The sequence below is a fragment of the Geotrypetes seraphini genome, chromosome 4, assembly GCF_902459505.1.
Source record: "Geotrypetes seraphini chromosome 4, aGeoSer1.1, whole genome shotgun sequence".
NCBI classification, from domain to species: Eukaryota; Metazoa; Chordata; class Amphibia; order Gymnophiona; family Dermophiidae; genus Geotrypetes; species Geotrypetes seraphini.
The window spans coordinates 251,835,340-251,860,447 of NC_047087.1; the positions used below are offsets into that span (position 1 = coordinate 251,835,340).

The 25,108-nt window shown below is 40.5% G+C and overlaps 1 protein-coding gene across 6 annotated transcripts in view; it reads left to right on the forward strand.

Moving 5' to 3' along the window:
• Window positions 1-25,108, forward strand: part of PCDH15 (protocadherin related 15) — a 2,123,136-nt gene that overhangs the window by 1,689,828 nt on the left and 408,200 nt on the right. For all 6 annotated transcript variants that reach the window (XM_033941002.1, XM_033941006.1, XM_033941004.1 and 3 more), the window contains 2 exons: window positions 1,098-1,177; window positions 16,529-16,622. In XM_033941002.1, the coding sequence (XP_033796893.1) occupies window positions 1,098-1,177; window positions 16,529-16,622 (174 nt within the window). The remainder of the gene's footprint in view (window positions 1-1,097; window positions 1,178-16,528; window positions 16,623-25,108) is intronic.

Genomic DNA, 25,108 nt, shown 5'->3' on the forward strand with positions numbered 1-25,108 from the left:
GTAAATGAGGAGGTTAGTGAATACAGATCTCAGTGGTTTACAAATTAACCCTCTCTTTTATCAAACTGCGATGCCAAGCAGTGCAAGCTAAATGTCAAGCCGCCCATTCTATTCCTATGGGTGGCTCAGCATTTACCTTGTGCTGCTCAGCAACACAGCTTGATAAAAGGGTGGGGGAGGGGTAAAATATCTAATATGTGTTAATAGTAAATAGCTCTCATTGCATGAAATGAGCCCTATGGTAAATAGCACAAATTAATGTATTTAAGAACCTAATACAGCAGAGCTTTTAATAGATCAGGCCCCAAGTTTGATAAACTTTGAGCTTCGGTGGTAGTTCATTCCTACAGGAGAATATTTTATTGTACGGGTTGTTTTTTTTTCATAAACCAAACAAACATAATCAAAATACTTGAGTATAGATTCACAAAAATACAGGTAACTTATATAAAATAGGGGAACCCCCTCCCCAACCATAGAAAATGTATCAATTATTTAGTCTACAAAATATGGAGCCAAGGTAAGAAAAAAAACTTTGAGGAAAATCAGAAATAGATATTATTCAATGGAGACTGCAAAAGAAGAAGCAGCCAGTCTGCATTAATCTATTGGTGGGGCAATAGAACCAATTATGACACCCCCACCTTCTCTAATGCAATAAATTCCATCAGTTGTTTAGAAAAAAAAATGTTACCACCATAAGCAACACAACATTTTTCTAGAAATTTCAAAACAAATGTGGCACCTAGGGAGATTACTCTAGGCCTGTAAGCCCAAAAGTCCCTTTCTCTCTATTGTGAAACCTGTGATATATCTGGGAAAATATTTATTTATTTATTTTTTTTTTAAATTTAAATTTTTATTAGAAAGATTTTCCAAAAAATACAACATAGAACATACATCAACCAACTGGTATTGTTGAGCTCATACAAGAAAATATTTTATAAGAATGTTATTATATCCTCCATTAAAGCTTTTTAGGTCTGAACACAACAGCATTGCTTTGTCCAAAGTTCTTTTTTATGTGCTTGCTCTGTTTTTTTGTATTTGAAATGGGAACACTGATGTAATTGTTTAAATTATGTTTTATTCCCAAGGCTACAGACCGGGAAAATGATCCAATCACATATGTCATTCAGAATGGAGATCCTCAGCAAGTCTTTAATCTTTCACAAAGGTGAGGAAAACATACAAATAATTGGATTTGAACTCTTCTGCTAAGTGAGTCCTAAATTAGATAATGAAATAGCTATTCATGAAGTGGCCTGCTAACTCTCAAGCATTAATGAGAGCGATGAGAGTAACCTTTAAGCCGTTTACTGAAGGGCTGATTACGTAAAAACATTTTACTGGGGGGAAAAAAGTAAGATGTAAACATTTCAGTAACTTGAGACTAATTAAGATCTTTTAAAGATGTCAGTTTCCTGCTAGTCACAAGGGTATAATTTTAAAGCAACACTGCTTAAAAACATTTAGTTTTACCAACTAGGAATCCATACAGTATTTGTTTTGAAATCAAATAGCAATACTACAACATGGGCTTATTTGCCTCATGGCAACATTAACCCAAAAAGTGATGGACTATAGATTGTACATTTGTTTCAATATAATGTACTATTTATAAGAAATGAATGTTATAAAAGAAACTGAACAAAATAATCCTATATAATAAAAGGCTAACTCGCGCATGCGCAGTTCTATTTGCGTGTTCCGTGCGCTGTAGGTCTGTGGCCGAAGGAGTGCACATGCGCGCGAATACGTCACCACCCGCTCGCCTCCACAAGCTGGACCGCAGCCAGACGACGTTCTCCGTTTCGCCTTTGCCGCCCTCCCCCTTCTCTTCACGCGGGCCCGAATGGCGATTCCAGTAGCGTGTACATCAGTCTCTACATGCTGCTTCGGGCCCTTCTGCCCTGATTTGCTCTGCCGCGTCTCTGATGATGTCATCAGGGACGTGCCAGAGTAAATCAGGGCAGAAGGGCCCGAAGCAGCGTGTGGAGACTGATAAATGCGCTGCTGGAATCACCACCTTTGTAGTCCGGCCCGCGGGAAGGGGAAGGGGAAGGGACAGGGGGGGTAGAGGAAACGCTAATGCTGCTGCACAGGAACTGGTGGTGGGGGGGGGTGAGGGAAATGGAGGGGAAGGGAATGCTGCTTTGGACGGACAGACAGACAGAGAGAGGAAGGGAAACAAAGAAAATAAGAAATACACAGGGGCAGGTGCTCAGGGAACTGGTGTGGGGGGAGGGGAAAATGGAGGGGATGGAATGCTGCTTTGGATAGGCAGAGAGAGGAAGGGAAACACAAAGAAAATAAGAAAGGCACAGGGAACTGGTGTGGGGGGAGGGGGATAGAATGCTGGACAGACAGAGAGAGGAAGGGAACACAAATAAAATAAGAAAGACACAGGGGCAGGTGCACAGGGAACTGGTGTGGGGGAGGGGGATGGAATGCTGCTTTGGACAGACAGACAGAGGAGGAGAGGGAGACAGAAAGGAAAGAAGAAAGACACAGGGTCAGGAGATACACAGAAAGACAGACAGGCAAAGGGGCCAGGGACAGAGACAGACAGAAAGTACAGCGGGAGGCCGCGTCAGGAGGGGTGCGGGATGCGGCAGTGGGAACTTTTCCAATGGGTGCAACTGGGCAGCTGTCGGGAACCTCTGATCAGGGCAGAGCAAGGTAAGGAGTATCATAGGGAAAAGAAGGAGGAGGGAGGATAAAAAAAGGAAGGGATGCCTACTGCTGGACAGGGGGAGAAGGAAAGAGATGCGGATGGACAGGGGAGGTGAAGAAAAAACAACGGAGGACTAATGTTGGACAGGGAGAAGAAAAGAGGTGCTGCTGGACAGGGGGGAGGTAAAACAAAGGGAGAAGGGCTGCTGCTGCATAAGGAGAGCAGTGAAGGGGTGGTGGTGGACACAGTGGAGGTAAAAGGAAGGGAAAATGGACAGGGGGAGCAGGCAAGGGGTGGTGATGGACAGCCAAGGAAAAAGAAAGGCAGAAAGAAAGAAAGCGGCTAAGGAGAGAGAGAGAAAAAAAGACAGACACACACACATATGTTCTAGCACCCGTTAATGTAACGGGCTTAAAGACTAGTAATATCAATAATGATAGTAGGCTGTAGATGTTAATTAATATGATTAACACATTTGCACAATTTACAGTTTTATTCATGATTAATCAACAGCCCTACTAGGTGCTGTACCTTCCCCCTGATGGTCTGGCAGTTCTATCTATCCCTTCCTTCCTCCAATTCTGGCCATTTTTAAAACTTGCCTGTGTTTCAAGCAGAACCTGCAATGTAAGCAGTCTTCCTTCAGCAAACCTGAAAGCCTTTCTGTATCCTATATCTCCTCTTTTGATGCATCTTTTCATTTCCAAAAGTATGGGTCATGGCTGAAAGAGGGCTTTGGGGTTGACAGAGGAAGCCTGCTTGCATTGCAAGTGCTGCTCATGAGGCTGGTTCTGCCTATGTCTGTGGATAGCAGCAATATTCAACCATTATTTGTAGAAATATACAGATAAATTTAGGTCAGCAAGAAATCTGCCTTAAATTTATCCATTTAAAGAGCGAGATAGAGATCACAGCTGAATACTGCTGGTTATTCATGTATAATGGTAGTACTTACCTCTGTAGACATACAGTATATTCAGTATCATCATTTCTCTTTAAGGTGATGCTGAACATAAGTAAAATGTTTAACTGCTGAGGCCAGTGTTTAAAAAAATTGCTGACCATGGCATTTGAATATTTGTCCATTTTCTAGTTGTGGTAAATAGAGAATAGCTGTAATAGTTTTAGGGTCCTAAAGAAAAAATAGTACAGAATGTGGTACGCCTTTTTGTAAGCTTGATAAAATATTATGGTGCTCAATTTCAAAGCACATAGACTTACAAAGTTATGTGGAAGGTGTTTTCAATATGACATTTAAATCCAATTTTGGATATTTTTTCCCTAAAACGTTCAAAAATCCAGTAGAGAAAATGGCCACTTTCAAATCAGAAAAATAGCTATACAGAACCCCCCCCCCAAAAAAAAAAACCCAAAAAACCAAACCCATACATTGGAAGGGCAAGCATTCTTATCAGACGGGCCAAATAGATATCCCAGAAGAGCAGTGGGGTATCCTAGGGGGTACTGTAGTAAACTTCACATACAGGATACAGGTACACCTCACCATAACCCCCTTACATTGTAAGGTGAGTCCTCCAAAACTCACCCAATATCTACTGTACCCAACTGTATACAACTCCAATAGCCCTTATACCTATATGTTGGTATAGTAGATTCTGGGTGAGTTTTGGAGGGCTCACACTTTTTACCTCAAGTGTACTAGTCAGAGTAGGATATGGGCCTGGGTCACCTTCTCTCTAGTCCACTGCACCAACAACTAGGCTATGCCAGAGGCCTACTTGCTGCTCTAATAGGACTGGCCATAACATCTGAAGCTGTCATACAGGCTGGTATGTACTGTTTCATTCACATCTTCAGTATTTGGATTTTCAAAATGCATTTTACAAAGTACCTCATGGAAGACTAACATACTTTAATGCATGCCAATGAATGTACAGCCTTACCATAGTCATAAATCTAGGAAAGTTGTTGACATTTTAACCTCAATGCTAGAAGCAGTGACAGAAGTCTACTGAGATATGTGTTATTCTAGTTTTGATTTCTATGTATTTTGGAGGGGTTTTAATTATGTTTTGGGGGTCTTTAATGCTAGTTTTCATATTCATGCTCTGTTTATTTTTAACTATCCTTCCCTTCCATAAAAGGTATTTCCCATGTAGGCAAACTATGGGTCTCCCTCCTTTAGAATCACTGAGATCTGGAATAACCTCACCTCCCTTCATCCGACCTCAAGCTCCTCCAACTCTCTTCCGCAAACACCTAAAAACCTTGGCTATTCTCAAACTGTAACACATTTCCCACTCCCCCCTCATTAGGCCTCTCACCTTCCCCTTTACACCTAACTCTTTAATCTCTCCACTGTAGTTCCTATCTCATCTTTCTTCACTGTAAAACCGTGCCGAGCTTCCGCATTCGTAAGAGATGGTGCGGTATATCAACCCAAAGGTTAGTATAGTTTATGCATTTATTTATTCTATTTAACATTAGATGACATTATCTGCCATATTTTGTAGTTTTTTCGTATATACTTTGATATAACTATTTATTTACTAGATTTTATCTGTTTTAGTAGTCCCTTCGCTATGATATATTTGGCCATTTAACAAATTAGTTCAGTGTTCTATGTTTAAATTTTTAACATTTTTTTATATATTGTTTGTAACATTTATTTATTATTGTTATTATTCATATTGCATTTTTTAACCAATTTATTATATAAAATTATTTTTACTGCTGAATATTTTTTATGTCTTTTAACATGCATGTGTGTCGATTGCTTGCAGACTCCTAAGGCAGGCCTTTTTGGCCGAAACACGTACATGTCGAGTCTTTGAAGCAATAAAATGTATAATTTCCATTTGGTTATTTCCATTGTTCTTTTGTGAGATTATGAGGGGCCATAAGATCATTTCTCTACCGTTGTATGGTTATTTTGATCAGTACACAGATATTTAGTAAACAAAACAAACAAAATAGCAAAGGCTTAGCAAATGCCACATATATTTGACCTGAAAATGTGTATAGCAACAGCAGGACAAGAGAAACACTAATATTGAATAAATTAAATTAATATAATAATAGGAAAAGGGCCCTCAGTAAACACAACTCGCAACAGAGGAATTATCAAGAAATCCCTCTTAGAAAGTTGTCACAAACAGAACCCAAAAGGGTAAATTGTGTTATATCCCCGGGCCCTAACTATCCAAGTGATAGTGAACAATAAAGCAAAATGATAAGTGCTTGAATGATATCAGTGAAATACTATAGTGTATCAAAAGTCATTGCTGTCGCTAAACACAGTCAGCAACTAGTGTTTAGAAAGTCACTGCCAAAGCAGTGTACCAACCACATTGCAGGGAAAATAATTATAAACCAAAATGATACTTATCTTCGGGCTATGAAAAGAATCATTACCCCCAAAAGACACTTTGCATGCCTTTAAAAGTTCATTTTTGCATTATTGTGCACTATCACTTGGATGGTTAGGGCCGGGATGTAACACAGTTTACTCTTTTGGATTCTGTTTGTGACAACTTTCTAAGAGGGGTTTCTTGATAATTCCTCTGTTGCGATTTGTGATTACTGAGGGCCCTTCCTCTTATTATTATATTAATTTAATTTATTCAATATTAGTGTTTCTCTTGTCCTACTGTTGCTATACACATTTTCAGGAGAGATCTGTTTTTCTTTGATTTTGTTATTTCTCCTATTGGGTTATTTTTTTTGTGATGTACATTTGATAACATGTACAACTAAAACTGCAATTTTTTATTTTAAAAAAAATTGAATGCTGCATCTATAGGTTGTTTGCATATATAGTTAGTGCCACATGCATTAATAAGTGCTGATTTTGCTACTGAACATATTTAAGTGGTGCCCCACATACCTGAAATGGTAGAGTTTTGAAATCTGCATGGTTAGGTGGAACTTGGTTAAGGAACATTCCATCAAACTCTTTGCAATTAAAAGTGATTTTGAAAATTAGAGAGGTAAAGCTCTACTCTCAAGATCAGGATGAGGTATACATGGCTCAAAGCAGGTATACATGTTAATGGAAATGTTTGCAGAGATATATGTGTATTGCCATTCTAAAATATGGAATGCATCAAACCGCATCCAGAGTATATGCATTCTTTAAATTTCTGCATGCCATAGCCATAACATTATGTACTGTAGCACATGTTTTAAAATCACTTCACTTCATAGGGGTATAGCTGTCAATGTGGACTACTAATAAGGTATGTTATTTTATTGTTAACCCCGGTTATTAGTCATTAGATTTCATTGCATAAAATGGGACTTGTGCTAAAAGAGCATGAGTTGGTAAAATAACATATCTTAACTTTACCTCCTAGGGTAAAGCTATGGTAGTTGGCAAATAAGTTGGCCAGATATGCACCAGATAGAGAATTAAGGCCTTGCCAAGACTTCCTGTTGAAGGTGCCAACAGTAAAACATGTTTGAAGAATCCATGTATTTAATGGAATGTTTTCAGTCATTGCCACTATTTGGAAAGGGATTATAAATAGTTCAGCAAATAATTAAAAGCAATGATTTTCTCAGAAACTAGGATAATAGACTACTCCCTATTCCCCCTGTATAACATCTCTCTTGGGTCTCCCTATGTCCTCCTCCCAAATTTCCAGTATCTTTCCTCCCTCTCTCATCTCTCTCTTTGTCCTCCTCAGTGTCTCCATATCCCCCCTCCTCTGTGTCCTGCATCGCCCCTTAGTCTCTCTATGCATATACTCCACCCCTTCCATTATTAGCATTCCAGCTTGTACCCTGGGTATGTCTATTTAGTCAAAATTGCACCATATATTACCCACCACTCATTTAAAGAAGTACATCTAGCATCTTTCAGCTAGTTTTATAGGTATTCTTTTAAAGGCCTCAGAGTTGGAGCCTACGCGCAGTTGTAATATCACAAACTGAAGTGATCAGCATAGTGTTGTTACTCCCAATCATTGGCCAAAGGACCTAATGTTGTTACTAGTGCTGCCCGATTCAGGAAAAAAAAAAAATTGCTTCGATTCAATTCAGCCTATTGAATCGATTTTTCGATTCGATTCGATTTTCCTGCCCAATTGGGTGTTTTTTGTTTTTTTTTTAAACATCCTGGTGAGTTTATTTTATAACTTCTTCACCCTTTTATAGTCTCTTCACCCCCTTTGCCTTCTCCTAACCACACTGGTGCTGTGGTGTAAACAAACAAAAAAGGCTTTTCCTCTCTCTGTTAAATCCTAGCACACGTTTGCGGTCTAACACCAGCTCTGGCAGGATACATGTTTCAAATCTGGCATATTGTAATCACAAAACAGAAAATAAAATGATTTTTTTCTACCTTTTGTTGTCTAGTCATTATTCAAATCTTGTTGGTCCCAGGCTCTGGTTGTCTTCTGATAACTTGCTTGCCAGGGTCTCCTTCTTTCTTCTTTCTCCCTGCTAATCATCCATCTGCCATCTCTGTCCTCCTTTACCGTTTCCCTTCCCTAGAGGTCTAGCATCTTTCCTTTTTTTCGTCTCCATCCACAGATCCACCTTTCCTCAACTACCCTTTCATCCAGCATCTCTCCCTCCTTCCCAACTACCCTCCTATCCAGTATCCCTATCCTCCCCTCCACACCATCTCTCCCTTTCTGTTCCTTCCCTCCCTAAATCCCATTGCCCATCATCTCTCCCCCTCTCCTCTATTTCTTCCCCCCAAAGTCCGGCAAATGCACAACTCTTTGACCCCCCCCTCCCTCCATGTACTTTTACACCAGGGCCCATTCCCCTGAAGGTTTGTCCTCCCCCTGAAGGCCTACATCCCACCCCTGAAGGTCTGCACCCAAGGTCTGCCTGTCCCCCCTAAAGGCTTGCACCCAAGGCCTGCCTGTCCCCCTTGAAGGCCTGCATCCAAGGCCTGCATGTCCCCCCCCCCCGAAAGCCTGTACACACCCCCCCCACGAAGGACTGCACTTCCCCCCGGAAGACCTGTAACAATCCGCCCACGAAGGAATGCACCCCCCTGGAAGGCTTGTCTAACCCCCCTAACAAAGGACTTCACCCCCAAAGGCTGCCTGTCCCCCCCTAAAAGCCTGTACGTAAGGCCTGCCTGTCTCCCCCTGAAGGCCTGTACAACCCCCCCCAAAGGGACTGCACCCCCCCGGAAGGCCTGTACAAACCCCCCCCCCCCACCCGAAGGACTGCACCAGCCCCAGGAAGGCTTGCGTGTTCCTCTGGCCTCAATTTACCTAAATCCATTAGCCTGCATAAGATCGCTATTGCTAGCGATCTTTGCAAGCTACCGTCGGGTCTTCTGAGCTGTCTTCTCTCTGCCGTGGTCCCGCCCCTTTCTCTGATGTCAGAGAAGGGGGCGGACCGCGGCAGAGAGAAGACAGCTCAGAAGACCCGACGGTAGCTTGCAAAGATCGCTAGCACTAGCGATCTTATGCAGGCTAATGGATTTAGGTAAATTTGATGCTGGGAGGCCAGGGGGAAGCCGGACACTGCAGCACTTCTTGACTGACCCTCCCCTCTCGCCTTCTAATGCAGGAGCGGGTAGCGGCTGGCCAGCAAGAGCAGCGCTGCCACTCCTGCCTTAGTGGGCCAGGGGGAAGGGTCCGAATTGGGAAGCCAATTTTTTATTCTTTTAAATCGATTTGAATCGGTTCACCCGAAGTGAATCGATGAACCGATTTGAATCGTGAATCGGGCAGCACTAGTTGTTACTCATTTTTTTCATTTTTCACTTTTTTTTTATATAAATTGTTAGGTTTTTAACTTCTCAAGTACAACAATTTTTTATATTTTTTTAACAATATTTTCTCCACTCAATCTCTTCACCAGTGTCCACCGTGTTCCTAGTTTCATCAATTTGTTAGCATGTACTTATCCAACATGTTGAAAAGAATTGACAAAAAAGCTACTTATCTTAAGCAGCGTTTCGCGGAGTCTATTCTTGTCCGCTGCTTCAGGGCCAGCACTAAGGCATCCAATTCTGCAATTAAAAGAGTTAATTAGCTCTCCGTAAATATATAGCCTAAGAATTAAACAAAGCATTACTTACATTGCTGTATTATTCTGTCAAAAATTTCCAAACATCATCAAGATGGCGACAGCGTCTTTTTTATGCTCGCTCAAACTTGTTGACGTGACTCCTCCCTACTGTTCTTATTGGTCCAAAACTCAGAAGACTATCATTACAATCAAAAAACTTGGTTAACTTACACAAGCTATATCTAATAGAAATGTTGTCATTCTATATTTTTGTTCAAACCGTTCGGGCTCAAAGTATCCAGCCGGTTGATCCAGCGCTGTTCATATTGGGCTAAATATCATCTGAAATCACCCCCTCGTTTCCCTTGTTTCATTACTTCTATTACCACTGCTCTCAATGACATGGTTGTTTTGTCAATTCTTTTCAATATGTTGGATAAGTACATGCTAACAAATTGATGAAACTATGAACACAGTGGACACTGGTGAAGAGATTGAGTGGAGAAAATATTGTTAAAAAAATATAAAAAATTGTTTTACTTGAGAAGTTATAAACCTAACAATTTATATAAAGAAAAGTGAAAACATGAAAAAAAATGAGTAACAACATCAGGTCCTTCGGCCAATGATTGAAGCAAGGAGTAATAACACTACGCTGATCACTTCAGTTTGTGATATTACAACTGGCCGTAGGCTCCAACTCTGAGGCCTTTAAAAGAATACCTGTAAAACTAGCTGAAAAATGCTAGATGTACTTCTCTGAATGAGTGGTGGGTAATATATGGTACAATTTTGATTATTTATATCACTCGGGTTAATTTATTTAGGTTGTATCTTTATTTAGCCCCATGACCTAATTTACCGGAGCCTAACTACAATGCCTAGTGACACCTAAGTCAACCATGCCTATTCTCTGCCCTTAATCATGTATACTTTTCATCTAACAAAGGGAGGGCACCTCAATTTAGGCGTCATCAGTGCAGCATGGATTATCCACACTTAATCTAAATTGCTAATTAAAATAATATTTACTTAAATTGTTTAATGACATGGTCATTAACCATACATTTAAAACAATTATGTTGGACACAGAACTACCACCCTTTTACAAAACCATAGCGCAGTTTTTAGAACTGGCCTCAGTAGTAACAGCTTCGATGCTTATAGGAATTCTATAAGCATCGGAGCTGTTACTACCGTGGCTGGTGCTAAAAACCACGCTATGGTTTTGTAAGGGGTGGGGGGTAAGTTAGACACTGCTAGGCATCCGTGATTAGGGCACCTAGTGGCACCTAACCTAGACAACATTATAGAATCAGCCTCCAAGTGTGAATAAGAAACCAGAAATATTTCTAAGGGGAAAAATTGATTTAGAGCAGGTATGGATAGATATGATAGAGAATCTTAGGAGTCCTTATGCTAAGCTGTGGTAACAAGTGGCTTTAGCACACCCTCACATAGGTTTTTCCCAAGTGCAAAAGTCATTTCTACTGTAGTTCTTTGGCCTTGATTCTCATAGGGATGCCAAAAGTTAGGCGGCGGTAGGCGTCCTACCACCACTTAACTTAATTGGTTTAATTGGAAATAAATGACATGGTAATTGACCACATTGTTTAAAAGCAATTAAAAACTAATTTTAAAAAACTGTAGATGCCTGCAGGTACCTACAGAAGAGGCCGCCGATGTCCCATCCAAAGAGGCACCTTCTAGCGTCTGTGGTCAAAATAAGTGTGGCTTGTACCAAAAGTGATCTTAGGCGCTGGTAGAGCTCCTGTGGACACGATTCTCGTGTAAATTTGGAGCCAGAAATGTAGACCGGTAAAACCCTGGCCTACATTTACAGCATCTAATTTACATATGGCTGTGATTCTGCAACTGGCACCAATACATGACTGACACGTGACCATCACTGGTTTTGGAGGCGCTGGCTGATACCGACACCAGTTGCAGAATCTGGCCCTTTGTGTGTCTAAATGCTTTGAAAATGAGCTCCATAGCATAATACATATAGTGCTACATGTTTTGTGCGGCCAGTGGAGTCCCAAATATTTTCCAGTCTAGGTGCTACATGGGCAGCTTCCACAACAAGAGGACCTTGCAGATGCTATTTATACCTCATGTTGGGGCAGGGTATGCAGGTGTTTACCCATGTGGGGTGTTTTTTTTGTGTCATAGGCACCCATTCTGCTACTTCTGAATTTCAACATTTACCATGCTATCATTTTGGAAGATCATCATTTTTTTCCTATACATTTATGATATATTATACATGTCATGGTTGGGTGGTGGGGGTGCGGGTGGGGGCAAAGATTGGTCAATATTGTAATATTCTTCTGCATATACTGTAGCCCTGTCTCATCATCCAGAAGAGCAGGTCTCGATAAAAAAAAATTTGAGATGTTCCTCTGAATAGCCTCCAAACTCCGATATTTCTTATGCCATCCTGATTGCAAACAATCTGTTCAATCTTGAGATGGTGATATTTCACTAGATACTAATACTTGGAGATAATGCCAATAGAATATACCTCTTTATTTTATCTACAAGTGAGTCGCTGTTCAAATACAGCTTATTGTTTGTTACTCAATATATGCTTTCAAACAATTGAAATTCAAAACGGCCTCAGAAATACCACTCCACCGCCCAAAAGAAGTTTCACCATGACAAGTGTTAGATCTTCATTGGTCTGTCTTTCTTTCAAATAAATTATTAAATCACTAATTTTGTTTGTCTAAGATCTAAATTGATTCATATATTCTCAAAGACATCTGTGTATCTTCACCAATATTTCATTATTATCAGTAGCTTCAATGAATATTCTTTGTACTTATCTGAATAGTTATGACTTGGGAGGGCTGAACCTGACATGTTTCACCAAAAGTTTATCAAGGATATAGCCTAGAACAAGATAGGATTGTGTCACACTTAATCCTCAACTCTATCTTTCTTCTCACCAAATCCTAAGACCAAAAACAAACCAATTTGCATACCAGAGTCACCATCGTCATCCGACTCGCCTTAAATTTTCAGAGCAAGATGGCGACAGCATGCTTCCGGTTCATTATATATACAGGCACCTTACTAACAGCTGATATCCCCTGCATGTGATTGACTGGAACTGTTAAATTAACATGGCCCATTCTACTTCCGCATTCAAACCCCTTGGACCAACCGTATTTAAACTGCAATATCTAGCATTGTTCCATAAGGTGGGAATGGGCTGCTGGGTTTGATGAACCTTTAGTCTGACCCAGTGAGGCTATTCTTATGTTCTAAGATTGACTTCTGGAGGTTATGATAATGTTGAGGGGATTGGTGTTTTGTTGGGAGGGGCAGAGTCTGTGTCAAAGGGTCAGATTCTGCACAGGGTAGTCAGAGGTGCGTTGGGAGAATGATGGAGTATGAGCAAGGGTGGATGGATGCTTGATCAAAGGGTGATAGGGTTGTGTGGGGGAGTATGAATGTGTAGAACTGCTACTTGTGGCTGTCATGATGTCTGTTAATGCACAGGCACCATGTTGCATGATTGGCAGAAAATGTGAAGACCCTATTCTATCAGCCCAGGCATGTAAAACTGTGACCATGGTTTAATTGTGTGCCTTGGGCTCTAAATACAAAGCAGATACAGGGCTCATCCCCTGCATTTACCACACAGGCTTTACACTTACCACATATTAATGTTAAGTAATAAATACTGTAAGTGCAAGAAAAGCCCAACCACATTTATTGCAGGGATTCCCAAACCTATCTTTGGGGAATGCCAACCAGTCAGATTTTCAGGATATCCACAATGAATATGTATGTGATAGATTTGCATATCAAGGAAACAATATGGGACTCATAATTGAAAGAGAAAAACGTCCAAAAACCATTATCCAAATATGTCCAAGTGCCGATAATAAAAACAGGTTTTGGATGTATTTCTAAACAACCTAGGCCTTCATAGTGCCGCTGAATGACCAAAGCTAAAAGGGGCGTTTCAGGAGAAGTGTCGAGGGTGGGAATTGGGCAGGACGTGGGCCGGCTTAGACTTAGTCGTTCAGCATGTATAATACAGCCCAGGATCGACGGAACTTGGACATTGTGACTTAGACCACCCACACACTACCCCAGTGATCACCGACCCTGACCCCACATAAAAATATTATACACCTTTAAAATTTAGCCTCCAGACCATCATCACCTGGCAGCCTGGCATAGGAAAGCCTAGTCGTCCAGCACAGAGGCGGCTATAAAGATAGACGATTTAGCGGCCTGGACGATCAGTTAAGGCCCCCTTTTATCAACCCACGTTAGGGTTTTTAATCACCGGAATCTGCGGTAAAAGCTCTGATGCTCATAGGAATTGTATGAGCATTGGAGCTTTACCACAGTGGCTTGCAATAAAAAATCCTACACGGTTTGATAAAAGAGGTCTAAGTGAGATATTCAGCCCTTAACCATCTATGGGTTAACACATAAGGATAGCACTGACCTATGTGGTTCTATTTATACAATTTAACCTGTCCGGTTAAGGGCTGAATATCAGCACTTAATTGGCCAAGTACTAACTCTTCTCCCGAAACACCCCCCAAATAGCTGGTTTTCATTTCAGTGCTAATTGGTTATTTTAAACAACACTAGCTGGTTAAGTGCCATTACAAATTAGTAGTTAGCCCTGCACAGGCAATTTAACTCACCAGGGGCTGTTTCTATCGCTTTGAATATTGACCCCCATTATGGATATCCTGAAAATCTGACTGACTGGGGATATCTATGGTAGGCTTTCTTCTCTCTCTCTCTCTCTTTTTTTTCTTTTTGCTTTTCTTCATCTCTGCTGTGTGCTGTATCTTGGATCTCTAAGGAGAACTTTCTACTCTCTCTTTTTTTTCATACTTTCCTTTGTCTCCACTATGTGCTCTGTCTTGGGGTTCCCCTAGAACAGGTTCTGGAAATCACTTCTATAGTTCAAGGGCGCCTAAATGCCTCTGAAATTTGTTTCCAGTATGAATCCAGTCCATAGTTAATAATAATAATAACAGTTTATATACCGCAATACCGTTAAGTTCTATGCGGTTTACAAAAGATTAGTGGAGTACAAGTTGAGTTGATGTACAAGTTGAATTAACTTAAGGGATGTGGGGAACAATGGGGAGAAAGAGCAAGGGAGGGGAAAGAGGGAAGTGGGTCAACTGTCTAGGTATTTCAGGAATAGGTGGGTTTTGAGGCGTTTCCTGAATACCTCATAAGTGGTGGGCAACAGGAGTTGTTCTAGGTCTTTACCCCATAGAGCAGCCTGATGTGAGAGAAGATGCTCATGGTGTTTTTTTAGTTTGCATCCTCTAACCGGGGGAGAAACGAAGTGCGAGTGGGAACTTCTCTTGTGTTTGTTGGCTGAGAAGGAGAATAGGTCAGTGATGTATTTAGGGGTTAGACCATAGAAAACTTTAAAACAGAGGCAGGCAAACTTAAACTTTACACGAGCTTCCATTGGCAACCAGTGTAGCTGTTTGAAGTATGGCGTCACGTGATCAAACTTCTTTAGACCGAAGATTAGTCTGACCGCAGTGTTTTGCATTAGTTGTAATCGTTGCATATTATTTTGGGAGATTGCTAAGTAGACGATGTTACAGTAGTCGAGTTGACTTAATACGAGGGATTGTACCAAGATTCTGAAGGCAGAGTTATCAAAATATGCTTTAATGGATTTAAGTTTCCATGGGTGAAAAAACTCTTTTTGATTAGGGAGTCCACCTGATCTTTCATGGTGAGGCATTGGTCCAGAGTTACACCCAGTATTTTAATGGTGGGCTGTATGGGGTAGTTATGTTTGTTGATGTCTAGTGGGGTTTTGGTGTCAAGAGGGCGTGGTGAAGCGATAAAGAATTTTGTCTTCTCAGTATTGAGCTTGAGTTTGAAGTCTGTCATCCAATGTTCCATCAAGTTTATGGCTTCTGATGCTTTTGGAATTGTTTCCGAGATGGAGTTGGCAAATGGGATAATAATTGTGAAGTCATCAGCGTAACTGAATAATTTTATCCCCAGCTGGGTTAATTGAACGCTAAGTGAGGTCATGTAGATATTGAAAAGCAGAGGGGATAGTGGGGACCCTTGCGGAACGCCGGATGGGTTGCTCCAGGTGTTGGAGAGATCATTGTTGAAGCGAACCTGATAAGTACGGGACGAAAGGAAACCATGAAACCAGTTTAGCACTTCGCCTCTAATGCCAATAGCGTCTAGACACTGTAGCAAATTTGCATGGTCTACAAGGTCAAAGGCAGAGCTCATGTCGAATTGCATGATCAGGGCACTGAGGCCTTTGCTTAAAAGTAGGTGCAAGTAATCTAAGATGGCCGCAATTACCGTTTCTGTGCTGATACTGTGCTGATACTGCATGTTGAACAAAATATTCACCATGTAAAAATACTGTAAAATCTTGAACAAGTGGTGTATTCATTGATTAATTTAATTGCATTATTTAATCACAGATCTCATTATTTGTAACAAGAAGCACTTCCCCAGGTGAAGGAAATAATACAAGTGCCTTAAGGCATATGGTGCTAATAGTAAAATCCTCCTAAAATGCATTTTTTTCTAGTTTTTGATGGCAGTAAATGAATTACTTGGATTCTCTTGATAGCTGTTATGCTATTTCACCTGTTCATTGTGTCAAAGAAGAAAAATTAATATATGGAACAACTAGGGATATTTCATAGACTTTTTCTCATCCTCAGGATCCATTCAATTACAATAAATTATATCATTGCAAAATATTTGTTGGGTGGGAAGCATTCATATGAAGCAAAAAAAAAAAAAAAGAAGCAATGCATTATCTTGTCAGTGCTGAACACGTTATATATTGTAGATAATGCCATTTTTCTATTTTCTTTTCTTTTCTTTTTTTTTTTGGTTGTTGTTTTTGTTTTATAGTTCTGGGCTGTTATCCTTAGCAAAACCACTGGATAGAGAAAGCACTGATCGTTACATTTTGATTGTCACAGCCTCAGATGGCAGACCAGATGGGGTGAGTTGGTTTAATTTTGTTTCCCGTTCTTGGGAAAGTGTTTTAAATTGCAAATACTAAGAGTGACAAGAAGCAGGCCTGCCACTCTGGAGTAAAGAATCTTGGAATATCAATAGGTTTACCCCCTCGGATTATCTATGGGTATGCAATAGCTCTGTGGTTGATCTACCTGCTGTCAGCAGGAAATAAACATATCTTCTTCAGTAACATTTCTTGCCCCAGGGGCTAGCAGGGCATATTCTAAGTTTCTGTCAAGAAGAATATGTTCAGCTTTTTAAACTATGTCTTTTGCATGATTGAGTTTTTGTTCTCACATTATTAAAGAAACATTTATATTCCTTTGCTGTTTGGATGAGATTCTTTGTATACAGGTACATTTCCATTTCTCTGTAAGTTATTTGAAAGAAAATGTTAAACTATATTAGTCAAATTCAAAGAAGATATCTTTAGAAGACTAAAGAATAGTGAAAAATGATAAGATCCCTCATATGCCTTGCAAAGGTATCATCTGAACCCAACATTATGTACATTTGATTTTTACATTTAAATTTGCTCTGATTCAAAATTTATGCCATTTCTGCTATTTTACATGTGGTGCATGGCAAAAAGAAGGTTAGTGTATGAGCAATGGAACTGAATCAGACTTTGAAGATAGATCTCTTTGGATTGGGCAAGCAAGATCTATTTGTAGCACGCAAGTAATGCACTCAATAACAAAGCAAAGCTAAAGGTCATGCGTCTTATGGGAGTGTATAACTGGAGAAGCTAAGGGTCTTCGATGGCACATGACAACTGTCAGATGCTTCTGTTTTTTTCTTTACTGAATTTTATTCACTAAAATATATAAACTGATTGATTTATGAAAAGATGACTTTATATATGTTTATGTATATTAGTTATTGTTAAATTTGATTAATCATCTTTCTTTATCAACATCAACATAGTAGGCAAAACACACACACGTCTAAAGGAGTTCAGCAATATAAACAAATCTAATATGGATATTCATACTCCCATCTTTCCCCAACACCCAGCCTATAAACAAGAAATGGAGCTGCACGTGATACCTTAATATCGTAGGCTACACTGGCTTACAGTTGAGGTCAGAGTTATCTTTAAATTTGGATTATTGTGTTACAAGGTGTTACATTGTCTCACAGCGGAGTACATGGTGGATCATTTTGTACTGGCCAACTCAAGGCGCTCTCAACATTCTCTTGCATTTTTTGCTTTCCCCTTAGTCAAGGACTGTCAGTACATAAAAATATTTCAATAGGTTACTTTCATTTCAAGCAGCAATAAGAGATAAAGGTGCACTTAACTTTTAAAGAATCATGCTTAAACGTCACACTACTCGGTGCCTAAGTTTTAGCCACCATTTATAGAATCAAGTGTGCAGGAAGATAATATATTGGATGCGCACACAAATCCAATTTTCTGCAAATTAACATTAATAATTGCTTGTACACCAATCTGCCCTACGGGACAAATTCTATATAGGATGCCGGTCTGAATTGCATTGACATCCTATACAGAATCACGTCTGCCCTAATGGATAGATGCCTAACCAGCACGATTCTCTAACCGGCACCCATGTCACAGATGCTAATTAGAGAAGCATGTTGCAATCAGCTGATTGCAGCAAGGAAATTCCCCCTGCCATGATCAGCTTAGTGACTGTGGCAGGGAACCCTCCTCTCACAAAGTATTCTGGGCAGAATGTGCTGGGAAGGAGGCCTAAGACTCTGGTTGGTCCAGGTGCCTAAAACCCCTCCTATGAGAAGGTCCTTAGGCATCAGAGCCCCTCCTTGGTGCATCCCAGAATGCACCAGGAAGGGGAAAGTCACCAGTTTGGAGTGGTAGGCCTGCATCCAGAGAGTGTGAGCATCCCTCCAGCCAAACTTTCTGTCTACAGGTACAGGGTGGTGGGGGGAGGTTGTTGGGGATAGACTTAGGTGTGTCAGGGGTTTCAGCTGTAGGGGGTGTCAGGGAGTAGTGGTTCCATGAAGCTGTTGGCAGTTCCATGGGGGTTGTCAGCCATTCCAGGGGGGTGGCAGGAGAGAGTGGGCATCCCTCCTGCTGGGGAACTTCTCGGGGGGGGGGGGGTTGGGGATGGTAGAAGGAGGGAGTGCACATCCCTCCTGCCCAGCATACTTTGCGGGAGGGGTACCTGCCACAGGCCCTTAGCTGATTATGACAGGAGGATTCCTTTGCTTCATCAACTCAGTGGTTGCATCTATTTGAATGTAGGCCAGAATTTTGCCAGCCTACATTTCAGGCATCTATTACAGCCCTAGGGAGACACCTAGGGATAAGTAGTTATCAGGGAGTAGTGGTTCCATGAAGCTGTTGGCAGTTCCATGGGGGTTGTCAGCCATTCCAGGGGGTGGCAGGAGAGAGTGGGCATCCCTCCTGCTGGGGAACTTCTCGGGGGGGGGGGGGGGGTTGGGGATGGTAGAAGGAGGGAGTGCACATCCCTCCTGCCCAGCATACTTTGCGGGAGGGGTATCTGCCACAGCCACTTAGCTGATTATGACAGGAGGATTCCTTTGCTTCAATCAACTCAGTGGTTGCATCTATTTGAAATGTAGGCCAGAATTTTGCCGGCCTACATTTCAGGCATCTATTACAGCCCTAGGGAGAAACCTAGGGCTGCTTAGCTCACCCAAGGTCACTTCTGGGCAAAACCACACACACACTGAGCCTTGGGCTAGCTTAAGTATCCAGGTATGTCCCGGCACTTGCATTGTGTAGGCAGCCTGCCTCAGGTTTTGGGTTTTTTTTTTTAAAGAAAATGTGTGTCCCGATTAGCTGGTTAGACAGCTGTAGGACACCAACCTCCACCTACAATTGGGACGATGTTTATAGAATCTGCCCCTATGTGCCTAGCTTCGGGTAGAACCTATTCAGAATCCAAGGGATAATGCTTGTATATACCTGGTTATACTAGAACTTTTTCAAGGAACATAGGCTTCTCTCCACTATGGCCTTATCCTCCCTGAGCGCCTCTTTTGCTCCTTGATCATCCAATGGTCCTATGGATTCCCACATCAGAAGCAGAAGCCTGTGAGTGAATCTGTGTGACCGTTAAATCATCAAGGAGCACAAGGGGCACTCAGGGAGGATAAGGCCATTGCGGAGAGACTAAATAAATTCTTTGTTTCAGTCTTTACAGAAGAAGATGTAAGAGATGTACCTGAACTGGAAATAGTTTTCAAGGTAGATAATGCGGAGGAACTGAAAGAAATCTCGGTGAATCTGGAAGATATACTAAGCCAAATCGACAAGTTAAAAAGTGAAAAATCACCTTGACCGGATGGTATACATCTAAGGATACTAAAAGAACTCAAACATAAAATTGTTGTCCTGCTGTTAGTGATCTGTAACCTGTCGCTAAAATCGTCTGTAGTACCTGAAGATTGGAAGGTGATCAATGTTACACTGATTTTTTTTTTAAAGGTTCCTGAGGAGATCCAGGAAATTACAGACCGGTAAGCCTGACTTCAGTATCGGGCAAAATAGTGGAAAGAATTATAAAAAATAAAATTGTGGAACATATAGACAAACATGATTTAATGATACAGAGTCAGCATGGGTTCAGCCAAGGGAGATCTTGCCTCACCAATTTGCTTGACTTCTATGAAGGTGTGAATAAATATGTGGATAAAGGTGAGCTGGTTGATGTAGTGTATCTAGATTTTCAGAAAGATTTTAACAAAGTTCTTCATGAGAGGCTCCTAAGGAAATTAAAGAGTCATGTGATAGGTGGCAAAATTCAGTTGTGGATTAGGAATTAGTTAATGAATAGAAAACAAAGGGTAGGGTTAAATAGTCATTTTTATCAATGGAAGAGAGCAAACAGTGGAGTACCACAGGGATCTGTACTGGGACTGGTGCTATTTAACTTATTTATAAATGATCTGGAAATTGGAACAATGAGTAAGATGATTAAATTTGCAGATGACACTAAACTGTTCAAAGTTGTTAAAAAGCATGCAGATTGAGAAAAATTGCAGGGATACCTTAGGATATTGGAAGACTTCGTATCCAAGTGGCAGATGAAATTTAATGTGGACAAATGCAAAATTATGCACTTTGGGAAGAATAACCTGAATCAGTTACCGGATACTAGGGTCCGCTTTGGGGTTAACGTCCAATAGGATCGGGGTGTCATTGTAGACAATACGATGAAACCTTCCGCCCAATGTGTGGCAGCAGCCAAAAACGCAAACAGGATGCTGGTAATTATTAAAAAAGAGATGGTTAACAAGGCTAAGAATGTCATAATGCCCCTGTATCGCTCCATGGTATGACCTCATTTGGAGTATTGCGTTCAATTCTGGTCTCCTTATCTCAAGAAAGATATAGTGGTACTAGACAAGGTTCAAAGAAGAGCAACCAAGATGGTAAAGGGGATGGAACTCCTCTCTTATGAGGAAAGACTAAAACGGTTAGGGTTCTTCAGCTTGGAAAAGAGACGGCTGAGGGGAGGTATTATTGAAGTCTACAAAATCCTGAGTGGAATAGAAGGGTACAAATGGATCAATTTTTCACTCCATCAAAAATTACAAAGACTAGGGGACACTCAATGAAGTTATAGGGAAATACTCTTAAAACCAATAGGAGGCAATTTTTTTTCACTCACAGAATAGTTAAGCTCTGGAACATGTTGCCAGAGGATGTGGTAAGAGAGGATAGCGTAGCTGGTTTTAAGAAAGGTTTGGACAAGTTCCTGGAGGAAAAGTCCATAGTCTGTTGTTGATAAAGACATGGGGGAAGCCACTGCTTGCCCTGTATTGTAGCATGGAATATTGCTACACCTTGGGTTTTGACCAGGTACTAGTAACCTGGATTGGACACCGTGAGAACAGGCTACTGGGCTTGATGGACCATTGGTCTAACCCAGTAAGTCTATTCTTATATTCTTATTCTGGAGAGAATTTTCACCGGTGATGAGAAACTGGTGCATCACCCAACCGAAGAGCAAATGACAAATGTGTCAATCCTACATAAAGGACTATGTGGAAAAATGATATGTTCAATTGTTCACAGTTACTTCTATTAAAGCCATTAAGGGCTCCTTTCACGAAGCCGCAGTAGCAACTTTAACGCGTTGCGGACTTTTAATCACGCGCTAACCCCCCGCAGCTAGCCAAAAAACTACCACCTGCTCAAGAGGAGGCGTTAGTGGCTAGTGCATCGGTGGTTTAGTGTGCGCTATTATGTGCATTAAACTGCTACTGCGGCTTTGTAAAAGGAGCCCCTAAATGTATTTTGCATTATTTTATTTTTTTAAAAAATTATACTGCCTGCTTTGGTGGTTTACATGATAACATACATGAACATAAAATAATGCTTTCATAAATCATGAGAATCACATTTACTCTAAGCAGTTAAATTCGTCAATAATTGCAACTACTCTTAACCTTCACAAAACCCAAATATAGCGCATTTTCTTCCCCTTTTACAAAACTGCAAAAGTATTTTTTTTAGTTCTGGCTGGTGCACTGAATACTCTGTGCTGCTCCCAATGCTCATAGAGTTCCTATGACCATCAGGAGCAGCGCAGAGCATTCAGCGCACCATTACTGTGCTAAAATACACTTTGCAGTTTTGTAAAGGGGGTATTTTTTAAAATTTATCCTCGTAAAATTACCCTCATAGAAATATATGCACACTTGTGCACCTTCTTTACAGCAGACGTTTATTTGTGAAAGGAAACCTGTTTTATAAAGGTTACATAGTGGTCAACATGTGTGGTACACTTAATACAGTAACTGTGAAACAGGTGATTATTATCTCACTAGTCTTTTAAGCCCGTTACATTAACGGGTGCTATAGATTCCTCGGCTTCCTCCCCCCTCCCTTTTCTCCTTCCCCGTCCCGTGAACCCCCTTGTTTCCCTTTGCATAGTCTCTCTGCTTCATCCGCTCCTTCTCCTGCGTGGGCACCGTAGCAGAGAGGACTGGGCAGAGGGGGCTGCCAGCCGGGGCCGGCGGTGAGGAACTAGGCGGCTGGAGGAGTAGCAGCAGCCGCTGCCGATTGCAGCCTTCTTGGATTTGCTAGAGCGGCCTGCAAGGTTCGCTACAGTGGCTGGCGAACCTCAGCAGGCCGCTTTGAAAAGGACCGGCAGTGGGAGGGAGGAGTCACTGGCACAGAAGCAAAGCTCACATAACCAGGACTCACGGATTTTCGGACAGCGCATGCGCGCTTAGCCTTTTATTATTATGGATATAAACTCTCTCAATTGCAATTCATTTTTATGGTCCTTCAGAAAGTGGGTAAATTCAGAAATGTATTTTGTCTAATATCAATACTCCTTAAATCTTCATTGGTTCATTATTAAGATTGATTGTGACAACAAGATGTCCTACACTTTATTCCAAAATTTAAATTATGGAGTATGATTAAATTGATTTCTCATAAGCGCAGTGAAATATCTTTCCGACAGCATCACTCTTAATAACAGACCAATGAAGATTTAAGGTGTTTGATACTAGACAAAATACATATCAGAATTTACCATACCTTTTGAAGGTCTGCAAGAATTTAATTGCAACTGAGAGTTTGTAATGTAGGCATACGAAATACAATGTTTGAATATTTTCATACAGGTACAGGTATAGTGTGTGTTATGATAATTGTAGAAACTGTCTGAACTTGTTGGCATCATCCATCTTTGCAGTAGTCCCAGTGTGTCTGTTGGCTATATGCTATTTCTATACAATGGAGATGGTATAATGTTAACCAACACCAGTCAATCCACTCAAATAAATAGTCTTCAGACCCTCAGAAATGCCACCATCACTCCATTGTAGTTTCAATAGTGGTTGGATTTACAACATTAGATCCTCACTGGGGTCACTTATAATCTATTGTGAAGATAGAACTTTACTCTGGCATTTCTGAGGGTTGAAGACTAATTTATTTGAGTGGACTTGACCGGTGTTGGTTAACAGTATACCATCCTCCTTTGTGTATTGAACTGATATTATCCTCTCAAAAATATTTATTTATTATCCTTCCATCATACATATTCTATACAATGGTGCATAATTTGAATGTGGGCTTACATATGAACAGGAATCAGGGCAGAATGTGGGTGAGGCCTACAGTAACACTTGAAAATTATGTAATTTATGATTCTTAGCAATCTACATGGGATTCTGTAAGTCACCCATGTAAGGTCATACTGCCCATCCCCTCCCATGTTCCATTTGAGTGCTCCCTTGCATTTATGCACTATACCACTTAGGCATGCAACTTACAGAATAGCTCTTATACGTGACAATGCTAATATCATGTACATTTACACATGCACATGGAGCACAAATGTGGGCACCTAAATATAGAACTGTTCTTTATCCCTCTCTTATAACTATTTGCCTAACTTTAAGCACTATTTGCACTCTTAAATTCATAGAATAAATGCTATATTTAGGTTTTCCCATGTATGCCAGCCATAGACTTGACATAAATAGTTGTACCTACATTTAGGGCTCCTTTTACTAAGGTGTGCTAGCGTTTTTAGTGCCTTCTATAATGCCACATGCATTAACCCCACGCTACACAAAAAATGCTAATGCAAACTCTATGGAGGCATTAGCGTGTAGCGCTTGCTAAAACCGCTAGCGCACCTTAGTAAAAGGAGCCCTTAGATACTCTAATGCTGGCTTACACAAGTATTCTCTAAGAATACTTATGTGTGTACATTTTCTTATTGAAAGGGCTCACAACCTGCAGAAATTGGCATCCTAAATTTTGACATAGCTGTTATAAAATTGGCTCTATGACTAGCACTGAAAAATCAATGTTAGTGGGCTAAGCCGAACATTTTTCTTCTTAGCAAATTTTTTTATTCAGCAGGATCAAACCCATTAATTCCTGTGAAGCCAGCTAGATGCTGAAAATTTGACCCTAAGAAAGTGGTGATGTTTTAACGGCAAGATCATTTGTTTTTAGCTACTCTTTAAAAGTCCAAATATATGCTGCAGGTTTTGAGAACAAGAAAATTACATACTTGTGACCTCCTAATAGACTACATCTCACTGGAATGTTCTTTCTAGCTTTTAACTAAAATCAATGTTTTTGTCATCTCAAAATCATATTGAAAGAATGTTTTGAACAGAAGTGAAGTACACTCTTTTGGTATGGAATGCTTTAATATATTTTTCAGCTTCATATTTATTTCTCACAAAGAGAAATCAACAGAGTCTATATAGCAATTGTGTCTGTAGTTAAAACCATTAAATACTTAAGAAAAAGTAGTTTGGATGCTGATAATCTAATCTATTTACAGGGGAAAAAAAGTTAAATTACAATAAGCTATGATATAAAAGATATTTGGGTTTCTGTAGCAGCCTTGAGATGCATTCTGTGGCAAAACATAGTAGAAATATGGATATGTTAGCACACATTCAGTTTGTTCAGAGAGTTAAGGGTAGACCCAGGTATATTATGGGTCCAACTGTAGAGGATTTTTTTTA